Genomic DNA, 21,483 nt, shown 5'->3' with positions numbered 1-21,483 from the left:
TGCAACTGTGTGAGCGTGATAGCAATAGTAATTACGCAACCGACTTCAATTCAAATTCAACACAAACTAAGACATACTATAAGTAATACTCGTATAAACGAACGTAAAAACGTACTGTGAAATTACTTTTGTTATAATTTGATGATGTATAATTATACGCGTAATACGCGTGCAATAGAGATACGATCAGGAGGATTAATGTTCGAAATTCTTTGTGCTCAGCGCGTCCTTAGGTACTTTAGGCAACTTTAGGTATGATGCATCTATTTTTTTTTTCTCAGGAAATGTAGAAAATTATTGAGGGCGCCACTTCCTACATAACTGTCACATTTTTGACGTAAAATATTTAAACATGGCAACAATTTAGTATGGAAATTGTTTTATTCCATTTTATTTGTTCTACTATTTTTTGTCCCACTATAACTCTTATTTTAATAATATAATTTCCAATTAATGCACAGAACTTGAATGAATCGTACGACGAAATAATAAATTATTTCGACTACGCTAATGATAGAGAATCCGACGAGGATGCCTGCAAAACCGCCGATGTTACCTGAAACAGAATAATACAATTTACAATTTTCTTAGAGGTGGACCAAGAAAAGTCTGCAGCAATTTTGATAGCCCACGCAGTGCAAGTGTTATTCATACGTCATAATTTCATAGAAGTTTTACGTTTAAAATGACACTTGCACTGCGTGGGCTATCAAAAGACTTTTTCACCACACCAGCTCGGAAAGGCTTACTTTGCACTTCAAAAACTGATAGCAAAGTTGCATTTTATTCACATGTGAGGCAAAGTAATCAAATGCAAATTTTGAGTTGTTTTCTTATGTTTGCTGGTAGAATTGATTTTTAAATGATTGGTTTGGATGTTAAATATTTAATAACATTCATTCGGATTAGATTTGTTTATTTTATACAATTATATTATGGTGTCAAATCACAAAATAGTTACACAAACAAATACATTTCAACACATCAAAATCGAACCTTATAAAATAACTTACAATTAAATAAAAACTAAATTAAAACTAACACAAATAGTCCCCCAGATCCGATCCCTGCGGAAGGGTGCCCATAATGCTGGCCACATTCCCCCGCTGGATGGCAGATTTGTTTTGATTTTGTTTAATATTTTACATTTAATATTTGCTTCGGGTTGGTGTGGTGAAAAATTTTGTGTTTCACTCGGGGGCAAATTTTGTTTAACCCTCGTGCTTTGAAACCCTCGCAACGCTCAAGATTCCATTTTTAGAACCACTCGCTACGCTCGTGGTTCAATTTTAGAATCTTTCGCTTGCTCGGGTATCAATATTAGCACGAGCGGTTAAACAACAACTTTGCCCCCTTGTAAAACAAATAACTATTTCCATCGTATTTTCTCCTAAACGTTCATATTATTTGTCATGATACTTCAGTTAACCTCAGAACTTTTTGTAGGTACCATACTTAGGCCTACTGTCCACGAGGCGTAGCTGCATAGACGCTGCACGCATCGCCGTGCAGCATTCATGCAGCCCGGCGTACTGACGTTGTCCACGAAGCGTAGCGTAAGCGTATCGTAGCCTGCATTTTCTTTCATTCGTGATGATGTCGTCCAGTGATAAATACGTTATTTTGGCCTATTATTATCTTCGAAGTCGGCGACGACGCCGTTTATATTGGGCATATCCATATATAAAAAGAAACATACATTGTAGACTGTTCGAAGCTGCAAGAGAACTATCAGCAGATGACAACGTATTTCATTCATTTTATAGAATGAGTAAAAGGACATTTTTCACTATTTTACAAACTTTGCAGCCGTTCCTGCCATGTTTTCTCACAAATACGCAACGTGCTGTCCGTGCGATGCAGCCCGGCGTATAACACGCAGTACGCCCGGCGGCATGAAGCTTGCATGCAGCGTCGCTGACGCGCCGTTGCCGCTCCGTGGACAGAGTTGTGCGGTTTTGTATGTAGGCTGCAAGCAAGCGTACAATGACGAATACGCGTCTATGCAGCTACGCTTCCGTGGACAGTAGGCCTTACCAAGACTAAAATAGCAAAAGAGAAAGACACGTTCGTACGTTTCCGTAGCCCCCTCCAGACTATGCGCGTGAATCGCGGAATAGCCGCGAACGCGAGTGTGGAGTCGATTTCGCTGTCTGCGAAAATCGACGCCACACTCGCGTTCGCGGCTTCGCGCCGCGATTCGCGCACGAGCGTGGAGGAGGCTCGTGAACATACGATGAAAAATAACTATGCACTTCATCTGTACGTACTTTATTGCAGTTCTATATCTATGGATACGTACTCAGTATTTCATACCAGTAGGACACCACATCGAGTCGGTCCAAAACTCCGTCGTTGGTCGGTTGATAGATATACACCATCGCTAGGTTACTTGACTCTGTGACGTTCAGACCCTTCCTGGGGTATGATAAAAAAAAATACAACTTTAGACACAGTTTTAAATCCAGAGGGGCTACCGCGAAAACCGAAATTCGTAAATTGCGGGGATCTTTCTCTTTTACTCCAATGAAGGCGTAATTAGAGTGACAGAGAAAGATGCCCGCAATTTGCGAACTTCGATTTCCGCGGTTATAGCCCAGACCCCTTTAGACAACATACCAATCGCTAACGCTTCGTAGCGAACGAAACGCATCTGTCACTGTTAGCCCCCATTCGCCCGAGGGCTTTTTCAACGCGCGTTAAAAAAGGGCTTGAATTTGTCCGCACTCTAAATTCGATTTAACGACCAAGGCTTAAAGTCGAAAATCCAACAACGCTTTATAAAAAGCGCCACCGCTGTCGTGTGAATAAATACACATGTAGTAATGTAGGTATCCATTTGTGTCATTCAAACGCTATTTTAACGCGCGTTGTAAAAGCGCCCGTGGGAATGAAATACACTAATATGGAAGAGAATACAGATAGAGACAAAGCGATTCGATGGCGAAGCGATAGCGATTGTCACCTTGGCTAGGCCGCCAGGACTATTTAGTCTGGACCTCTTTAGGGCAGAGTTTATCCTCAAATAAGTTGAGTAGAAGAGAGCTTTTCTTCAGCGAATCTGAAACGACCCACTGAGCAGTCATATGGATCGATAGAAAGGTTTTGGCTAGTGGAGTTTGGCCAAAAGTTGAAAAAATACTCTGTGTCTCTATGGATAACTAAACTTTTGTACTTGTTATTTTTCACCTCAGCAGCTCGAACAAGGGTACTTTGCTTCTTGAAAACAGTGAGCAAAATGCGATTTTGCTCACTGAGTCATTTTGTCTCACTCAGTGAGCAAAATCGCATTTTGCTCACCTAGTGAGACAGTATGAGTGAGCAAAATCGCATTTTGCTCACTGAGTGAGACAAAATGTCATTCAAGTGACTTTTATAGTCAAATGTCATTTCAACATGCGGGGTCTAATACAAGTTCGATATACTTGGGTTCTATTATCTCTGTCCCTCTAGGTATGTTCTCACTGCTTAGGGTGAAAAATTTTGTGTACTACACGAGATCAAAGTTATTTACATCTCGTGCGCTTTTGAATCCCTTACTACGCTCAAGATTCTAAATTAGATTCATCGCTACGCTCGTGAATCTATTATAGAATCTTTCGCTTGCACGGGATTCAAAATAAGCACTCGAAGAAATATCAAACTTTGATCTCTTGTTGTACAAATAACTATTAAATTTCCAAAAACAATTACTTACACAAACAATTGCCGCGAACTATGTGCCTGAACTTTCTGCGATTTTCTGGCGGGATTACATTACAATATGGGGTTCTTAAAGAAAGGAATGTTGTTGGGTTTCTAAAGTATTGGCAACGCTCATGTGGCGCCCTTGAAGTTACAAGCGCTATCTCGTTAATTTGCTCTCGAGAAGCGACGTTTTGTCAGCGTAGGACGTCCACCCACAAGATGGACAGACGACCTTATTAAGGTCGCCGGAAGACGCTGGATGCGGGTCGTTTCCAACCGGTACGTATGGTGGTCCAAAAAAATTTTCAACAGTGGACGTCTTATGGCTGAGGTGATCATGAATCGCAAGCAACTCACGCGATGTCCGGCAGCACTGGCTGGTCTCCTTGTCTTCGGTCCCTGAACGGAATCACGGAAGACTTGGTGGAGTGCTTTGTCAACTCGCAGTCTGGCAGACACTCGGGACAGTTGAGCGAGTCTAGCCGCTCCATCTCTAGGCCGATCTTGGCGTTTGAGTTGAACGGGTAGAAGTAAAGAAGTTTTTCTGAAACGGTGATGAAAATTGGGTATGTTGTAAACCGAAATAAGTGTCATTTTATAAAGGAAAATGTGACCAATATGCCTCTATTTTAGTGCCCAGGCCGTGTAGCCAAGATGCCGATCGCTTACGCTCCGTAGCGATCGAAACGCAACTGTCACTGTCGCACTACTATGGAAGAGTGATAGAGAGACATAATGCTTTTCGTTGTCGAAGCGATAGCGATTGTAACCATGGCTAGGCCGGCAGGGCTGGCATCGAACCAGCGTCCTCTGCAATCGCGGCAGATGTCTAAAACCGCTGGGCCTACTTACCGGGTCACGGCGCCATGGGTCGAGTTTTCCAAAGTAGCTAGGTACCTACCTATTTGCAAATCCCTTAAGGAATGTAATTTGTCTGAGAAATTAAACTTTTGAGGCTTATAGCACATATATTCGCGGCTGGCGCATGACACATGACATATATGTCTACCTTCTGATGTATAGGTACCTACATAACAGAATGTATTAGGTAGTCAGCAGTGATTTTGATAGCCCACCACGCAGTGCAAGTGTTATAAGGTACGTCATAATTTTATAGAAGTTTGACGTTTAAAATAACACTGACACTGCAAGGGCTGTCAAAATCACTGCAGACTTTTCTTGGTCCAGCTCTACTCTAAGTACGTTGTGTTTCGCTTTGGGAGCATTCCACTTGTGTCGCCTTTGAGCAGTGATGTTTCAGCAAATAGACAGATTGAATAGTCTTGGTCATTACCTCTATACTCGTTGAGGCACCACAGATCCATCAGTGAGCAGACAGTCTCGCCATTGTAGCCAGCAGGCAAGAAGTAAGGCGTGCACTTGAAGAGAGACCGGATGGTCTTGATCCTGCAGTTGCTGTTGTGTTTCGCTTTGGGAGCATTCCACTTGTGTCGCCTTTGAGCAGTGATGTTTGTGCAAATAGACAGATTGAATAGTCTTGGTCATTACCTCTATACTTGTTGAGGCACCACAGATCCATCAGTGAGCAGACAGTCTCGCCATTGTTGCCAGCGGGCAAGAAGTAAGGCGTGCACTTGCAGAGAGACCGGATGGTCTTGATCCTGCAGTTGCTATTGTGTTTCGCTTTGGGAGCATTCCACTTGTGTCGCCTTTGAGCAGTGATGTTTGTGCAAATAGACAGATTGAATAGTCTTGGTCATTACCTCTATACTTGTTGAGGCACCACAGATCCATCAGTGAGCAGACAGTCTCGCCATTGTTGCCAGCGGGCAAGAAGTAAGGCGTGCACTTGCAGAGAGACCGGATGGTCTTGATCCTGCAGCGCGCAATGCATGCGCTGTATGAATACATGTTCCCGAAGTGTTCAGGAACCTCGTCGTGGAAGAGACATTTCCTCTGGAAATAACAATACAATATTGTACCTTATGAACCTAAAATATCTAAGTATATCTACCTAAAAATAAATATAACCAAAGGAAATGAAAGATAGAAGTAATGGATCTCGAGCCAGGAACGATTTCCATGACCAATAGTCTCCCGAGTAAAAACTCGTATACCTAGTGGTCAAGGGCGACGTGTAATGAACCCTCGTGGACGTCAGCTGCCGCTCTGTTGGTGGATTAAGAAATGGCAGCCATCGAAACGCGTAAAAAAGTAAATTTTAGTCATGTTGTCCTTCTGTAATTATGACATTTGTGTTTGTAAAGAGCAGGATATATCTCCTATCGTGTCTCACATATTGCGGCGTCCCGCTTGTCAATAACTAAATTCAGAAAGGTGTGACAAGCTCTTTAGAAAGGGACAACATGACAAAGGTTTGCTAAGTTTTATGAAAGGGGGTGAGACTTGAAAGCTTGAAAGTTAACTCACAGTGCTAAGAGGGTACTTCCTGACTTCTGCCGTGGCGATTTGCTTGACTGATCGCAGCTCCAGAACCGTGGCTTCATTGGGCTCAGACAAGCGCTGCACCACTCGCCCTCCACTCGGATCCGCGTAGTGAGTTGGGTCGAACAGAAATATCTACAAAATAATCAAAGAACAGTCTACGAATTTGAATTTTGTACCACCTCGTAGGTACTTTGTTCCAGTGACAATTTAATAATATGAGATAGCGGCAGCAGAGGCGTAGCTAGGGGATATGGCGCCCGGGGCAGGCACCAAGTTTGCGCCCCCCCCCCCCAAACGAAATGAACTAACGAAAGAGTTACTTTTTTACTTATTACTTACAGTTTACTTTTAATTGAGACAAAAAAGTGTTTTTAGTACATCGGTGGCTAACAAGCTTACGACCCACCTGATGGTCAGCGGTCACATGCGCGTTGCCGACCATTTTAAAACTTATACACTTATTTTTTGGAGATCTCCTTAGACTTAAAGGTTCAATATCGCTTGTGAGTTTGGGATCGTAGACTATTCACAGGTACGTGCCTTTGGACTGATTTGAAGGGTCCAAGGTGGCATCCAGATGCTCCTGCCCAAAGGTGACAGCAGTACTCAATAAATGGGATCTGTCTACCCCAGAGTAAAGTATCGCCTCCCTTTATTGAGCACACCGAGTTTTTTTTTGGATACGAGCGCAGCCTACCCAGCAAGGTGGCTACGAAATTATTGGACGTCACTGATGGAGATCTCAACACCGAGGCTCCCAATACTCCCTGACATGGGAAGGCTTGTGCCTTGAAAAATGAGGTTTTCTTAGCCCTAAACGCGCAAAATTGAGTCTTGGTGGGATTGAATTGGACTAGATTGTCCCGATCCCACATCGAAACCTGACACAGGTTTTTCACGACATTCTAGTATCACAGAACGAGCGATGTTATCACGGCATGTCTTATACAGGGTGGTCCAAACCTTGACGTCCATCATTTTTTTAAATTTCTCACGCTGTGGGCTATCAGAATATGTACGTTAGCCGACGTTTCGTAGTTTTCGAATTATGATTTTTATTACTTTTAACGTTTGTTAAGAAATTCTGGGGTAAAGATATAATTAAAAAAAAAACTATTGATCTTTATTGTTTCTTTTTGTTACATAATCCTTGACCAACGGCGCAGTTGCTAAAACAACAGCATCCTCACTTGGCTGAGTTGAGCTGAGTTCAAGCTTAGATGTTGCCCTTACCTAAATAAATAAAAAATAAATAATGATAAAATACAAGCGATTTCAAGGATTTTTTGTTATTTTAGAAACTGCTAGACCCTAAGTTTTTTTAAAAGGTCAAAAAAGTGATACTTAATAGTCTTAATTTTTCAGAGTCGCCGGTCAAAGGAACTGAGGTGGAAAGCTTCCAAATTAGTAATTCATTAAAAAAGTCCTCTTTTGTTATTTCTACTATTATTTTATGGTGTCACTTCCCCATCGCTATTTCATGTTATATGTGCAAATACCACGAACATGTATTAGAAGACATAAAAGTAAAGCAAAGCTTCACCCCGGAATTACTTAACAAAAGTTTTAACTTTTAAATTTAACTTTTAAGTTAAACTCGTAAACTACGAAAAATCGGCTAATCATGGGGTATATATATTCTGATAACCCACGACGACGATACTAAAAAAAATTTTTGGACGTCAAGGTTTGGACCATCCTGTATACAGGTTGGCTAAAAAATAACTGCATTTTCCTTGCCAGGGAGATTTTGGGATTACACCTACTGAGCAAGTCGCGAAAAAAAAATTTGGCTGTGTCCTACATTTTGGCTGGTCCATTTTCTATGGGAGGTATTTTGCCCATTTTGGCGCCCCCCCCCCTTGGACGGCGCCCGGGGCACGTGCCCCCTCCAACCCCCCCCTAGTTACGCCTCTGAGCGGCAGTATTAACGGCTTTCAGTTTGCCGACCGAACAAGGTACGAGAAGTGGCCCATAAAAAACAAATTCCTGCGTGTACCTACATAGACAACAAATATTTAGGCCCCATCAAGCACGAACTTAGTAAGTGTAAGAATTAGGTATTTTTAGGAAAATTCGCACACCAAAACACATTACAAATCTCATAGGTCCGTCAAATGCTTCGATACTTCGCAGAGAATAGGTAACCTACTCTTAGTCTTCGCGGAGCAGGTGTAAAACCACAATGCGTCCACATTTCCGACTAATAGGCCGCGTAGCCAACATGCCAATCGCTTACGCTCCGTAGCGATCGAAACGCAACTGTCACTGTTGCACTAATATGGAAGAGTGATAAAGAGACAAAAAGCGTTTCGTTGTCGAAGGGATAGCGCTTGGCACCTTGGCTAGGCCGGCTGGTTTTAGTCGTTGTCACAAGATGACCAGACTACAATCTTACATCGAACCCTTCCACGTTCCGCAGAGGATAGGCATAGTCTTCCAGCAACGGATCTAACACCACGATGAGCCCGCGATACATGCCCGCCTGCTGACCAGGTTCCTGTGGCTGTCACAAAATGACCTAACTACAATCTTACATCGAACCCTTCCACGTTCCGCAGAGGATAGGCATAGTCTCCCAGCAACGGATCTAACACGACGATGAGCCCGCGAGACATGCCCGCCTGCTGACCAGGTTCCTGTGGCTGTCTCAAGATGACCAGACTACAATCTTACATCGAACCCTTCCACGTTCCGCAGAGGATATGCATAGTCTTCCAGCAACGGATCTAGCACTACGATGAGCCCGCGATGCATGCCCGCCTGCTTCTGCCGCATCACATTCGCGATCACGTTCTTGTTTTTGTCTGGCCTGAAATAAAGGTCTTTGATAAAAAACCGGCCAAGTGCGAGTCGGACTCGCGTACGAAGGGTTTCGTACCATTAGGTACGCAGAACGGCAAAAATACTCGGTTGTTGTATGGGAGCCCCACTTAAATATTTATTTTATTTTGTTTTTAGTAAATGTCTGTCTAGCTATTATAGCCTGGGGGCCGATTTTTGAAATTCGACCACTCGATTTCGTGTATTTCGTTAAATAATATCTCCACTACTAGGCATTTAAATTCTACTAATAGAATTGAAATCGAGTGGTCAATACCAATAGATTCCCAATTTCTATCGCTCGTATTTTAAAAATTAGCATTTCGTCGTTTGCACCGATTTTCGAGTGACGAAATCGAGCGGTCGAATTTCAAAAATCGGCCCCCTGGTGCATGATAGGTAGACAGCCGGACGGACAGTAGAATCTTAGTATTAGGGTCCCGTTTTTACCTCTTGGGTACAAAACCCTAAAAATCAGTCTACTAGATAAAAACTTATAGCGCCTAGCTCTTTCTCTTAAGACAGTTCTTTACTAGACAAATGAGATGTTATATTGAATCTAACTCTGCACTCTGCATGCCATTGACAAAGTGTGGCTATGTCTAACATATGACGTTTATAATGACACGCCTCACTTTGTTCCATTCAATTCGGTGCAAAGTTACCTTAGACGGCCTCTAAATATTACAATGACCGATTTATAATTTTGCTCAACTTGTCTGTTGTTGTGTTCTGATGCAAAATCAGTGAATATTTTTATGACGTAGTACAGTGTGCGTGTGCGCAATAAATAAAGAACAGCGAATAGGTAATGGCTTTTTATCCTTTCCGATGTAAACGTTTCAGTTTTTGCGTCAATATTCAATACATACAACTCAGTCAGACACGTTGACACTAAAATACATTATAATAAAATCACCAGAGCCCGTATTATCATTGTTTTAAATTTTCAATAGCTTTTTGTAGTCTTAATGCTTAGGCCACGAAAAACGTATCGTCCAAATTTTTGACGTTGACCCTTGAGGGCCTACCGAGAACCTCGTTCGACGTATTGCCATTGCCACTATGTCGTAAATTCGTACGAAAGTGCGACAGGGAGGCAACACATCGAACGTGGTTCGCGGTAGGCCCTCTGGCAGCATCGACCGCAAATAGAGAGCGTGTCAGTGTGCATGAGCCATAGAGGGCAGCACTGGAGCCGTCAGATTTATGCTTCCTCTGTAGCCCACAAGATGGCAGAACCTTATTATGCACAAGAAAATGTACGAGAACGGTAGATAGCAGCACTTGCCACTTGCTTTGGCAATGTAAAATGTTTATGTTTCCGATGTTAGCCACAAGATGGCAGACCCTCCAACGCGCACGGCGGCGGTCCCAATACCGCTAAACATTTCTTTTCCACAAAAATATGGCGGACGATGCTCCCGGCGTTAAGGTGTTAAGCATAATCGCTCGGAGCATTTTTCGTGGCCCTCGGAACGTAAAAGATATGACGAAGAACAACCGTATGCGGATTGGTCAAGGTTCAAAATCTAATGGAAAATATATAGACGGTCAAGCAAATCTTGTCAGTAGAAAAAGGCGCGAAATTCAAATTTTCTATGGGACGATAACCCTTCGCGCCTACATTTTTCAAAAGTGCCGCCTTTTTCTACTGACAAGATCTGCTTGACGCAGTATAAATAAAGATTTACATAGTTATTTTTTCTGTATCTTTGTTGCCTATTTAAAAATCCAAGGTCCTAAGCATCCCGTGTCACCTGACATAATTTAATAAATCAGCACCTGTTGTTGTACAATGTAGGTACAGCACCTGTTGTTGTACAATCATATTACGTAACGAAAGCCGCAAAAATATCTGACACGATCTTATGTATTTGTCGACCTGTCGGCGGCCGATCGTAAGTTCAGGCATATCGTGAAATTCCTAGGCATATCGTGAAACGTGAAAATCTTTGACTCGTTCCCTGAGTCGACGGAGCCCCGCTACGCGGGGTCCTATTTCTGGGCAGTTTGCCCTTCGGGCATCTGAAGCAACCTAACGAACCTATCCTGCCTTGTGACTACCTATCGTCAAAACATTACACAGGAACATTAATACGATCTGCCTGATCTTACGATCGGCCGCCGACAGACCCATAAGAACGTGTCACATACATATTTTTACGGTCTTCGAAGAGTAACATATTGCAGGTGACTGTACTGTAACTTATTGCCACTGCACTGTATTAGGCAAAGATCTCTTAACGAACAATCGGCGAGCAATAGCCACAGAATAAATAATAGTACCTAAGTACCTACTCTCTAACTGGGTAGTACAGTCAGCTAAGAAAGTGGTCTACCACTTTTCGACTCTTTCTTTGCATAGAGTCGAAAAGTGGTAGACCACTTTCTTGGCTGACCGTACCTAAGGGCTATTCATAAATTACGTCATTTCAAATTAGGGGGGGGGGGAGTCTGGACATCGGATGATGGTAGTATGACGTAGGAGGAAACGGGGTCATTCGAAGCATGATTTTAGGGGGGGGGGGGGTCAAAAATCGATGACGTAATTTATGGACAGCCCCCTACCATAAATGTCAAATTTTGTAAACTTTTTCACTCCACCAGCCCAAGCCTACAAGGTCACTACCACCAGTCGACCAGGCCCCTATTTCACCAACGTGACAGGTGCGACAATTCGACAAGTCTCATTGTTGCTGACGTCACAGGCATCCATGTGCTATGGTTATTGCTTACCATCGGGCGGGCCGTATTCCTGCTTGTCACCATCATTGTATTATTTAAAAAAACTTTATTACATCGGCAAAAAACAGGTATTTCTCTTGTGATGTTTATGATGATAATGATGACAATTGTCACAAGTTTTCAAAGAACTTTCGGTAATTCTTGACAGCAAATGAGTTCTGTGTCGGAATTTCGTGACAATTCCCTAATAGCATTTTCTTGTAGGGATTTTGTTGGGCCTTTGTTTACGTATTAGTTGGGCAACCGTTATATTTGGCCGTACGATTTGCTGGAGGGCCCTCGACAAAGGCCCTCGCGAAGATTCCCAACAGAGGGCCATTAGAGTAATTTTTTCGTTGGGCCTATTTAAACAAATCATACAATTATTCAACGGTGGTGGTTTTGGTTGGGCCGTGGTTGGGCCTATACACATTTGTTTGATGGTTGGTTAATTGTTACATTTGGCCGTACGATTTGCTGGAGGGCCCTCGACAAAGGCCCTCCCAAAGATTCCCAACAGAGGGCCATTAGAGTAATTTTTTCGTTGGGCCTATTTAAATAAAACATACAATTATTCAACGGTGGTGGTTTTGGTTGAGCCGTGGTTGGGCCTATACTCATTTGTTTGATGGTTGGTTAATTGTTACATTTGGCCGTATGGCTTGCTGTAGGGGCAACTGCAAAAAAATAAAAAAGGGCAATTTTTTCGTTGTGCTTCTGTTTGCAAATTCAACAATTACCCATCGGCAAGTCAGGTAGGTCGGTAGGTAGTCGTGCTCCAGGTTGAAGGCCCAACACAGCTTGTCCCACAAAGGGCCAACATTGTAACTTTAAATTTGGGCCTTGTGTAGGATTTTTACAATACTACCGTAGGTAAATAGTTGTGTAATTTATAGTGGGCCTACAGTCTTAATTATGTAATGGGCTTTTGTTTACGAGTCCTACAGTTACCCTACGTTAGGTAAGTGATTGTGTAATACGACGTTGGGCCTTTGCTGATAAATATTACAATTACACTACGGTAGGCATTGGTTGTATCCACATGAAGGCCCTAGGCAGCAGTTGTTGTTAATCTTCTCTGTATCGTTCCAATTTTAGTATATGTACTGCCGAAGCAAGTACACTTACTATACACTCTAATTTGTATATATACTAACCGCACTTCGAAACTTCGTAAGCGAGATTTATGTTTTTTGAGATTTAAATTGAGAAAATGTTGGTAAAATACAATTTTTTAAATTTATGTATAAATTTTATAGTTATAGCTATTATATTTATAAGTTACTTTAAAAAAATATTATGATTATATCCGGAATAACGAGAAAATAACTATAACTTCGATGTTTGGAGACAGTAACGCCATCTAGTGACGCCACAAGCAAACTCAACTGGTATTGTTGGGCATCAGTACCACAGCCAATGTTGGTAAATGCGATATTTGTGCTCACTGGGCCAACGAATGTTATCGTTGTTTAGCCACCGGTACCAAAATACACAAAGGCCCATTGTTAGGCGTCAGTGCCACAGCCAATGTTGGTAAATACGATATTTGTCATCATTGGGCCATCGGATGATATCTTTGACTAGCCAACGTTACCAAAATACACAAAGGCCCATTGTTGGGCATGCGTGCCACAGCCAATGTTGGTAAATGCGGTATTCGTCACCATTGGGCCAACGAATGTTATCGTTGTTTAGCGAACGGTAGCAAAATACACAAAGGCCCATTTTTGGGCCTCAATGCTACAGCCAATGTTGGTAAATGCGATATTTGTCGTCATTGGGCCATCGTATGATATCGTTGATTAGCCAACGTTACCAAAATAAACAAAGGCCCATTGTTGGGCATCAGTGCCACAGCTAATGTTGGTAAATGCGATATTTGTCATCATTGGGCCATCGAATGATATCGTTGACTAGCCAACGTTACCAAAATAAACAAAGGCCCATTGTTGGGCATCAGTGCCACAGCCAATGTTGGTAAATGCTATTTTTGTCATCATTGGGCCATCGGATGATATCGTTGATTAGCCAACGTTACCAAAATACACAAAGGCCCATTGTTGGGCATCAATGCTACAGCCAACGTTGGTAAATGCAATATTTGTCGTCATTGGGCCATCGGATGATATCGTTGATTAGCCAACGTTACCAAAATAAACAAAGGCCCGTTTTTGGGCATCAGTGCCACAGCCAATGTTGGTAAATGCGATATTTGTCATCATTAGGCCATCGGATGATATCGTTGATTAGCCAACGTTACCAAAATACACAAAGGCCCATTGTTGGCCATCAGTGCCACAGCCAATGTTGGTAAATGCGATATTTGTCATCATTGGGCCATCGAATGATATCGTTGACTAGCCAACGTTACCACAATACACAAAGGCCCGTTGTTGGGCATCAATGCTACAGCGAATGTTGGTAAATGCGATATTTGTCGTCATTGGGCCATCGGATTATATCGTTGATTAGCCAACGTTACCAAAATAAACAAAGGCCCATTGTTGGGCATCAGTGCCACAGCCAATGTTGGTAAATGCTATTTTTGTCATCATTGGGCCATCGGATGATATCGTTGATTAGCCAACGTTACCAAAATACACAAAGGCCCATTGTTGGGCATCAATGCTACAGCCAATGTTGGTAAATGCGATATTTGTCGTCATTGGGCCATCGGATGATATCGTCGATTAGCCAACGTTACCAAAATAAACAAAGGCCCATTGTTGGGCATCAGTGCCACAGCCAATGGTGGTAAATGCGATATTTGTCATCATTGGGCCATCGGATGATATCGTTGACTAGCCAACGTTACCAAAATACACAAAGGCCCATTGTTGGGCATCCGTGCCACAGCCAATGTTGGCAAATGCGGTATTCGTCACCATTGGGCCAACGAATGTTATCGTTGTTTAGCGAACGGTAGCAAAATACACAAAGGCCCATTGTTGGGCATCACTGCCACTGCCAATGTTGGTAAATGCGATATATGTCATCATTGGGCCAACGAATATTATCGTTGTTTAGCCAACGGTACCAAAATACACAAAGGCCCATTGTTAGGCATCTGTGCCACAGCGAATGTTGGTAAATGCGATGGTGGGCCAATACAAAATTAACGTTGGCTACGGAACGAACCTCATCCCAACGTTTTCCCTACCGTTGGCACCGTGGGCCCCAACGAAAATGCTACTAGGGTTGTCGTATTTCTTGTGACAATTGTCATTAGCTTCGCAAATTAAATACTTATTTACTGGCGATATAGTGGAGTTTTTTTTTTAATTAACATGTTGGTGGCAAACAACCACACCGCCATACCGTAGCCTATGGAGGCCTGTGACGTCAGTAACAGTGATGTCGACAAATGCGACATTTGTCACGTTGGTGAAATAGGGCCCAGCTCTATAATCTGTAGCTTAAAGGCCTGATGTGCACACTGGCTTGTGTGTGCGTGACGTGCACGTGCGCGTGCGCTAAAATGTTGTACGCACACGCACACGTCATGCAAGCGGTGTGCCGTCTGTCATAAGGATCTGAGTACTACAACGCCGCACGCACACGCAGCCGGTGTGCACAGGCATTTCACCTACCTAAACTGTAGACGGACTCTATACACTTACTTACCTGCCCATAGAGTTGTACTTAAGCACGTAGTTGAATGCACAACAGTGCCCGTGAATGGTGCGCCGCGTGGTGAAAATATGGCTGCAGTTCACTTCTTGGCCATTCCAGGAACAACGCAGCAGCATCTCTTCGCAAGATGGAGCCAGCTGTCAAATGACGTAAAATTAACAGACAGAACTTTTCGATGTTAATCGTCATCATCATCTCAGGCATATAGACGTCCACGTCCACTGCTGAACATTAGGTCACCCCCTTGGCCCTCCATTCGTACCGGTTGGAAGCGACCCGCATCCAACGTCCTCCGGCGAACCTTAACAAGGTCGTCTGTCCATCTTGTGGGTGTTTTCGATGTTACCTTAACGTTAACTTTTACTTTGGTCCAAACCCGAAATCGCGAAAAATTGGCTGTTTCATACATTTTGGCTGGTCCATTTTCCATGGGAGGGTAATGTTTTTTCGAGATTTCGGGGTGGGTCCCATAGTAAAAGTTGCTCAGTATAATCCCGAAACCTCTAAGCAACGGGAATGCACTTATTTTTTGACCACCGTGTATAGCAGCGGCAAAGGTGCTCACAAATATCTGAACACGCCTCTACTGTCAAGGCGTTAGAGTGCGTGTCAAGATATTTTTGAGCACCACGGGCGCTCCGATATATCTGATGGCGACTGTACGTGAGCCACCTAAGGGCGCACCAAAGAGTGGATCAGCTCACTCTAATAACGCGAATTAAAAATTGCCTAGTCCAGCACACAGTCGCTGTGGCCGAAATCGGTCAGGAGCATCATCATCATCATATTAACGTTATATGGTCAGTCATCATCATCATCATCATCATCTCAGCCATAAGACGTCCACTGCTGAACATATTAGGCCTCCCCCTTATGGGGGGTGAATGCCATAATCGCCACGCTTGGCAGACGGGTTGGCGATCGCAGTCAAGAACACCGAATTTGAGGGACGCTGCTGCCCGTCCACCGGTGGTCTTGGACGTAGTTTAAGGACATACCGGGGTCCATGGGCATATGGTCAGTATAAATGTGTAAAAACATATTTCGTATAATCCAGAGAGGAAAATGGAAAACGTTTGTTTAGTCATAAATAAATTCTTACCAGTTCCATAACCTCTACAATTTTATGTGAGGACTGCGCGTTCTGAGCGTCAAACTTCAGGAGACGTAGTCTAAGAGTCTCGTTGTAAGAAAAGTCCAAGAGCCGACCGGCTTGAATCAGATACCACTCGAAGTCGTTCAGGGTGGCGTTTGGATGTTTTTTCTTTCTGTTTTGGTAACTGAAACGTGTCATATCTTAATTAAAAAGAGATTTCAATTAACAGAGTTGAAATTGAGCGAGCGGTGGTTGGCTTAATTTAAAACCTTCGAGCAACACCGGCTTCCGACATGTCGGACAGGAGGAGAGCAAGCGATATCTTACCATACAAATCGTTCTGCCGTTTTTTGCGGGAAAACGTGCACACAGTCGCACTTCTCACTTACCTACTACTGAGAACTACAATACAAAATCCAATCTGTAATGACGGCACAAATACATAGAAAATAACACACGTCAAAATCTTGCACACCTCGATCTCTTTTTGTATACGGATGGGATCACAACACGCACCGCGCTAGTTGGGTGCATGCTCAGTTGCCCGCATATGTGCTTCAGCAGAGAGGAAATAGTGCGAATGCTGACTCCCTTTGTTGTTTGAAGGAGTAGGTATGTGTGGAAGAATTGGTTTGACATAAAGTCACAAATTTCTTCCTTCATCAATCTGTTCTTTAGGGACGAGTCAAAACTCAAAACACGCACAGTCATAGGTGCAGTTGTACCTATGCTTCGGCAGAGGGGAAATAGTATGAATGCTGTGCTGTCTCCCTTCTCGGTGTTGCTCGAAGTTTCGCTTACATCTCCACCGCACGCTTCTTAGCGGTCTTCATACTAATCCGATTAATATTGCACACGGCGACGGCAGGGAAGTCGATCTCGGCGATGGGATACGTGGAAGAGTCCATGGTCACGATCAGGGGGTTGCTTAATGTCGCCTTCCATATATTCATGAGCATGTAGATGACGGCGCCGTAGGTGAGGGCGGTTAAAATTATCCAGAAGACTCTACAGCAAAGAAAAAATGGTCAATGGGGTTGGCAACTGTCAAAGGTTTGCATAGATGGTGCCATCATAGCTTAATTGCCCCTGTTTCTATGAGATTAGGCTTTTTTAAAGGGCTGGCATCCTAACTGCTAAAAAAAGCTAGTGGATATTAAGTAATTCAACGTACGGGTTGTCGTCATGGAGATCCTTGGAGAACGCTTATATCCAGCAGGTAACTTGTTTAAAGCAGATACGATGACATTTTTCTTAATCACTCAAGTAAGTACTTAGACAATTTGAAAATTAACTTTCACCCGAGTATAACAATATTTGTTTCGAATCCTTACCGATGCCTGGTCGGGATGTCCCGCTCGCACACCTGCTTGAGCCCCACGAGTGAGCAGTGCTGCACATAATCCCCCAGGACCTGCGCGAAGCTCCTACGCAGTACCATCTCCATACTAAGCCGGCTCCGATGGTTCTTGGCGTGCCTGTATTTTTGCCACCACGTGTTGTTTCGTTTCAAGTTGAAGTTGTCCATGTTGATGCGGGTTCTGTAATATAGTTCTGTTCAGTTCTGTTCTGTTCTCACAGTATCTTCTTCTCAGTTCTGTTCTGTTCTGATATAATGAATCCGTACACCTAAACCTTCCTCAAGAATCACTCCATTGATAGGTGAAAACCGCATGAAACTCCGTTCAGTAGATTTCGAGTTTATCACGAGCATACATACACCATACACGCAGACATCAGGGCTATAACCGCGAAAATCGAAGTTCGCAAATCGCGGGCATCTTTCTCTGTCACACTTATTACGCCTTCATTGGAGTAAAAGAGAAAGACCCCCGCAATTTGCGAATTTCGGTTTTCGCGGTAGCCCCTCAGACGTGGCGGGGGACTTTGTTTTATAAGGATGGTGATAGTGTTCAATGTGCTCAGTTATTTAATGAAATGAATTCGGCTAATTATTTTACAAGCTTTTATTTAGTTTCACCTGACCGTTACGTTGTCTGTCTGTCTGTCTGTCTGTGTGTAATCAAATCTTGCAAGTTAAATTTGACCCACTTCCCGGTTTCCGATTGAGCTGAAATTTTGCACATATATAGTAGTATACCCTATAATGGACGTGGAACCAGTAATGGGATAAAAAAACATAATTCCTCTAAAATAAGTATCTAAAAGTAGTTTATAAACACTGGCTGTATATTATCATAAATAAGAGTCCTAGAGCTGTTTCAGTTTGAAGTGTCATTAAATTTGGTTGCTTTTTAAGAAATTGGCGTCAACCCAAAAGTTGTCGTGTCACTGAAAAAAAATACCACTACGAATTCTTAACAACTTCGCTAAGAGAGGTGAGTTAATTTATTAAATTTCAATTAATTAATACTTGATGAAAACTAGAATGTGTTTTGTTAATTGCATTTACCATGAGATAAGGTATACAACACACTATGTTGTGACTCCACAGATGTAAAAAAATAGTGGTATTTGGCCCAATCCCATTATAGGAGCTGTAAAACTGCGTACCTCCTATGATGGGACAATTGACAGAATGATGCTTGCCATGCCATAATTTCATGTTTAAACAATACAGAAGCAAAATGTACTTACGAAATATGTCAATCAGGAGGTATTCTCGGACTTCGGATCAATTAATATCGTTTTTCCAAACTTTTATTTAACTTGCCCTGTTAGTTAGTGTGGGTCCAATGTTGGTAGATGAATTTGAGCCACTTTTCGATTTCCGATTCAGTTGATTAAGTATGCAAATCAGATGATAATGCAATATTATGATAACATGGACCTAATCTGATGATGGAGACAGGAGGTGGCAATGGGAACTTTATTGTAATAAACCCTAACTAATTGTGTTTGGGTATATTAGAATTGTCTCGATGGATCTAATACAATAATAATTGGCTGTGGAAAGAAAAATACATTCAGCGATAAAAGCTTACACCAAAAATTGATTTTTCTGCCGTAACTTATTCCCCATTTCAATATTTTATACTGATAGAGCAATGTCCATTATAGGGGGCCCATTACCGGATCCACGTCCATTACCGGGGGCCCATTACTGGAGATTTGGTGTCCATGACTGGAGAAAAAAAGCATAGTTTTAATTTGTTAAATATGTGGAAACTAATTGCTGTATCTTTGATACAACACGCCTAAAACATGAAAGACGGATAGGACTTTCATCTTTTAACACGCTAAGCGGTAAACTATTTATATGTATACGGGAAATATCATAAATATTCCAAATTTCCTCTTAAATGTCCCATGACTGGTGCTGTTACTATATGTAAGTCGGGTGACAATGCAATATTATAGTGTCATCGAGCTGATCTGATGATGGAGACCGGAGGTGGCCATAGGAACCTGTGATAAAACAACGAAGCCTAATTGTGTTTGGGGTTCTTAGAATTGTCTCGATGAGTATATATTAGTTGCCTGTGGAAAAAAAAGTACAGTCAGCGATAAAAGCTTGTACCAAAAATGTAATTTTTGCTAAAAACTTATTCTCCAGTGTAAAAACCGTGCTGTGACAAATTTTATAATGAGTAGTTGCTAACATTTCTATGAACTTACACGGTTGACGATCGGTATACCTACAGAATAAATTCTGAAACTACCATCGCGTGTACAAGCGCCGTAAACTATTTTAATTTCGGTGTTAACGATAAAATCAATTGTAAACATTTAAAATTCTATGACATTCAGTTAAGACTTAAGAGGGGGTTCACGCTAAATTGTATTTTTATATTGAATTTCTAATAGTTTTTTACAAGGGCAAATGCTAATAAAAAAAATCGCACTTATATATATACTTGGTCAAGCATATCTTGTCAGTAGAAAAAGGCGACAAATTTGAAAAATGTCGGCGCGAAGGGATGTCTTCCCATAGAAAATTTGAATTTCGCGCCTTTTTTTACTGACAAGATTTGCTTGACCAGCTATACCTATGTAGACTATAATAACTATTTACAAGGGCAGACTAACCGAAACCTTAAAAAGTTAAAGTTGGGTCTACAGCCTCCTGAAAACCGTACGTCCTAAGGCTCCTCTTCACGTTGGGCCAACCCCAACGCCAACGAGGGACGCATTTATACGTCAGAGGGAGCAAGTGATATTGCTATCTCATTCTACCGCATGGCTGCGTCCCTCGTTGGCGTTGGCGTTGGCCCAACGTGAAGAGGAGCCTGTAAACATGAAGGAAACATGACTTTTATGCCGAAACCGAATATTTGGTCGGACGTTAAGTAATTGTTAGCAAGAAAAATAATAAAACAGTGTGGACGAAGCTCTTAGCGGGCGCTAATGTGTCCTGTCATGTCAAATGGCATGATTAATACACTTTTGCAAACAAATTTAATGTCTCATCTACACGATGGGCCAGCGCCGGCCACTCCAAGTGACGCATTTATGCGTTAGAGGGAGCAAGTGATATTGCTGTCTCATTCTACCGCATGGCTGCGTCCCTTGGAGTGGCCGGCGCTGGCACATCGTGTAGAGGAGCCATAAGATTGTAAAGGGCAATGTCGATTTTTTTTGTAGACAGTTTAGCTCCGTTTGGCGCGTGTGTGGCTGCTATTAAAGCGAGGCCGACCGCATCATTCACATAATTGGCACTTCGCATAGTTGACAGCTCGATGTCTAAACTATATCTGCACGGTGAACGGATATGATGGTCGTTTTTGTCTACGTGACGGCGTGATAAAACGGTATCTGTCACTTTCTATCCTGCGGCGTTAAAAAGTGACAGTTATTTTATCACGTGGATAAACATGGATAAAGCATCCATAATATGCCTGCAGAACAACGAAAAAACGTATAAACACTAACTTTTACGCTTTTCAGAATTTAGTACTTATAGGGAGCTACTTAAATAGTTTATTGTTTATTTTTTTAATTAATGCATATATTATCACGATACTGTGGGTCTGAGGGGCAAAATATATAGTGACAAATTATTACTATACAATTTTCATTATTCGTATTGAAAAGAATTTCAATGAAAATTGAAAATTCATTTTAATAAATACGAAACTTGACCTGATAGCTTACAGATTGGACGGAGCGAAATTCTCTTTCCCTATTTGGGGCCAGTCAGTTCA

At 42.3% G+C, this 21,483-nt stretch overlaps 1 protein-coding gene across 1 annotated transcript; it reads right to left on the bottom strand.

Moving 5' to 3' along the window:
- Positions 1-173: 173 nt before the first annotated feature.
- LOC134673503 (sodium channel protein Nach-like) lies at positions 174-17,913 on the bottom strand. The gene is made up of 10 exons (XM_063531495.1): positions 17,713-17,913; positions 17,180-17,386; positions 16,385-16,562; positions 15,274-15,419; positions 8,773-8,908; positions 6,079-6,228; positions 5,412-5,604; positions 4,045-4,231; positions 2,303-2,418; positions 174-556 (listed from the first exon to the last, which is right to left on the bottom strand). The coding sequence occupies exons 1-10, from the start codon at positions 17,904-17,906 to the stop codon at positions 432-434; spliced, it is 1,632 nt and encodes a 543-aa protein (XP_063387565.1). The 5' UTR covers positions 17,907-17,913; the 3' UTR covers positions 174-431.
- Between the last annotated feature and the right edge of the window lie 3,570 nt (positions 17,914-21,483).

The sequence above is a fragment of the Cydia fagiglandana genome, chromosome 18 (assembly GCF_963556715.1).
Source record: "Cydia fagiglandana chromosome 18, ilCydFagi1.1, whole genome shotgun sequence".
NCBI classification, from domain to species: domain Eukaryota; kingdom Metazoa; phylum Arthropoda; class Insecta; order Lepidoptera; family Tortricidae; genus Cydia; species Cydia fagiglandana.
This window is presented reverse-complemented; position numbering and strand designations above follow the sequence as displayed.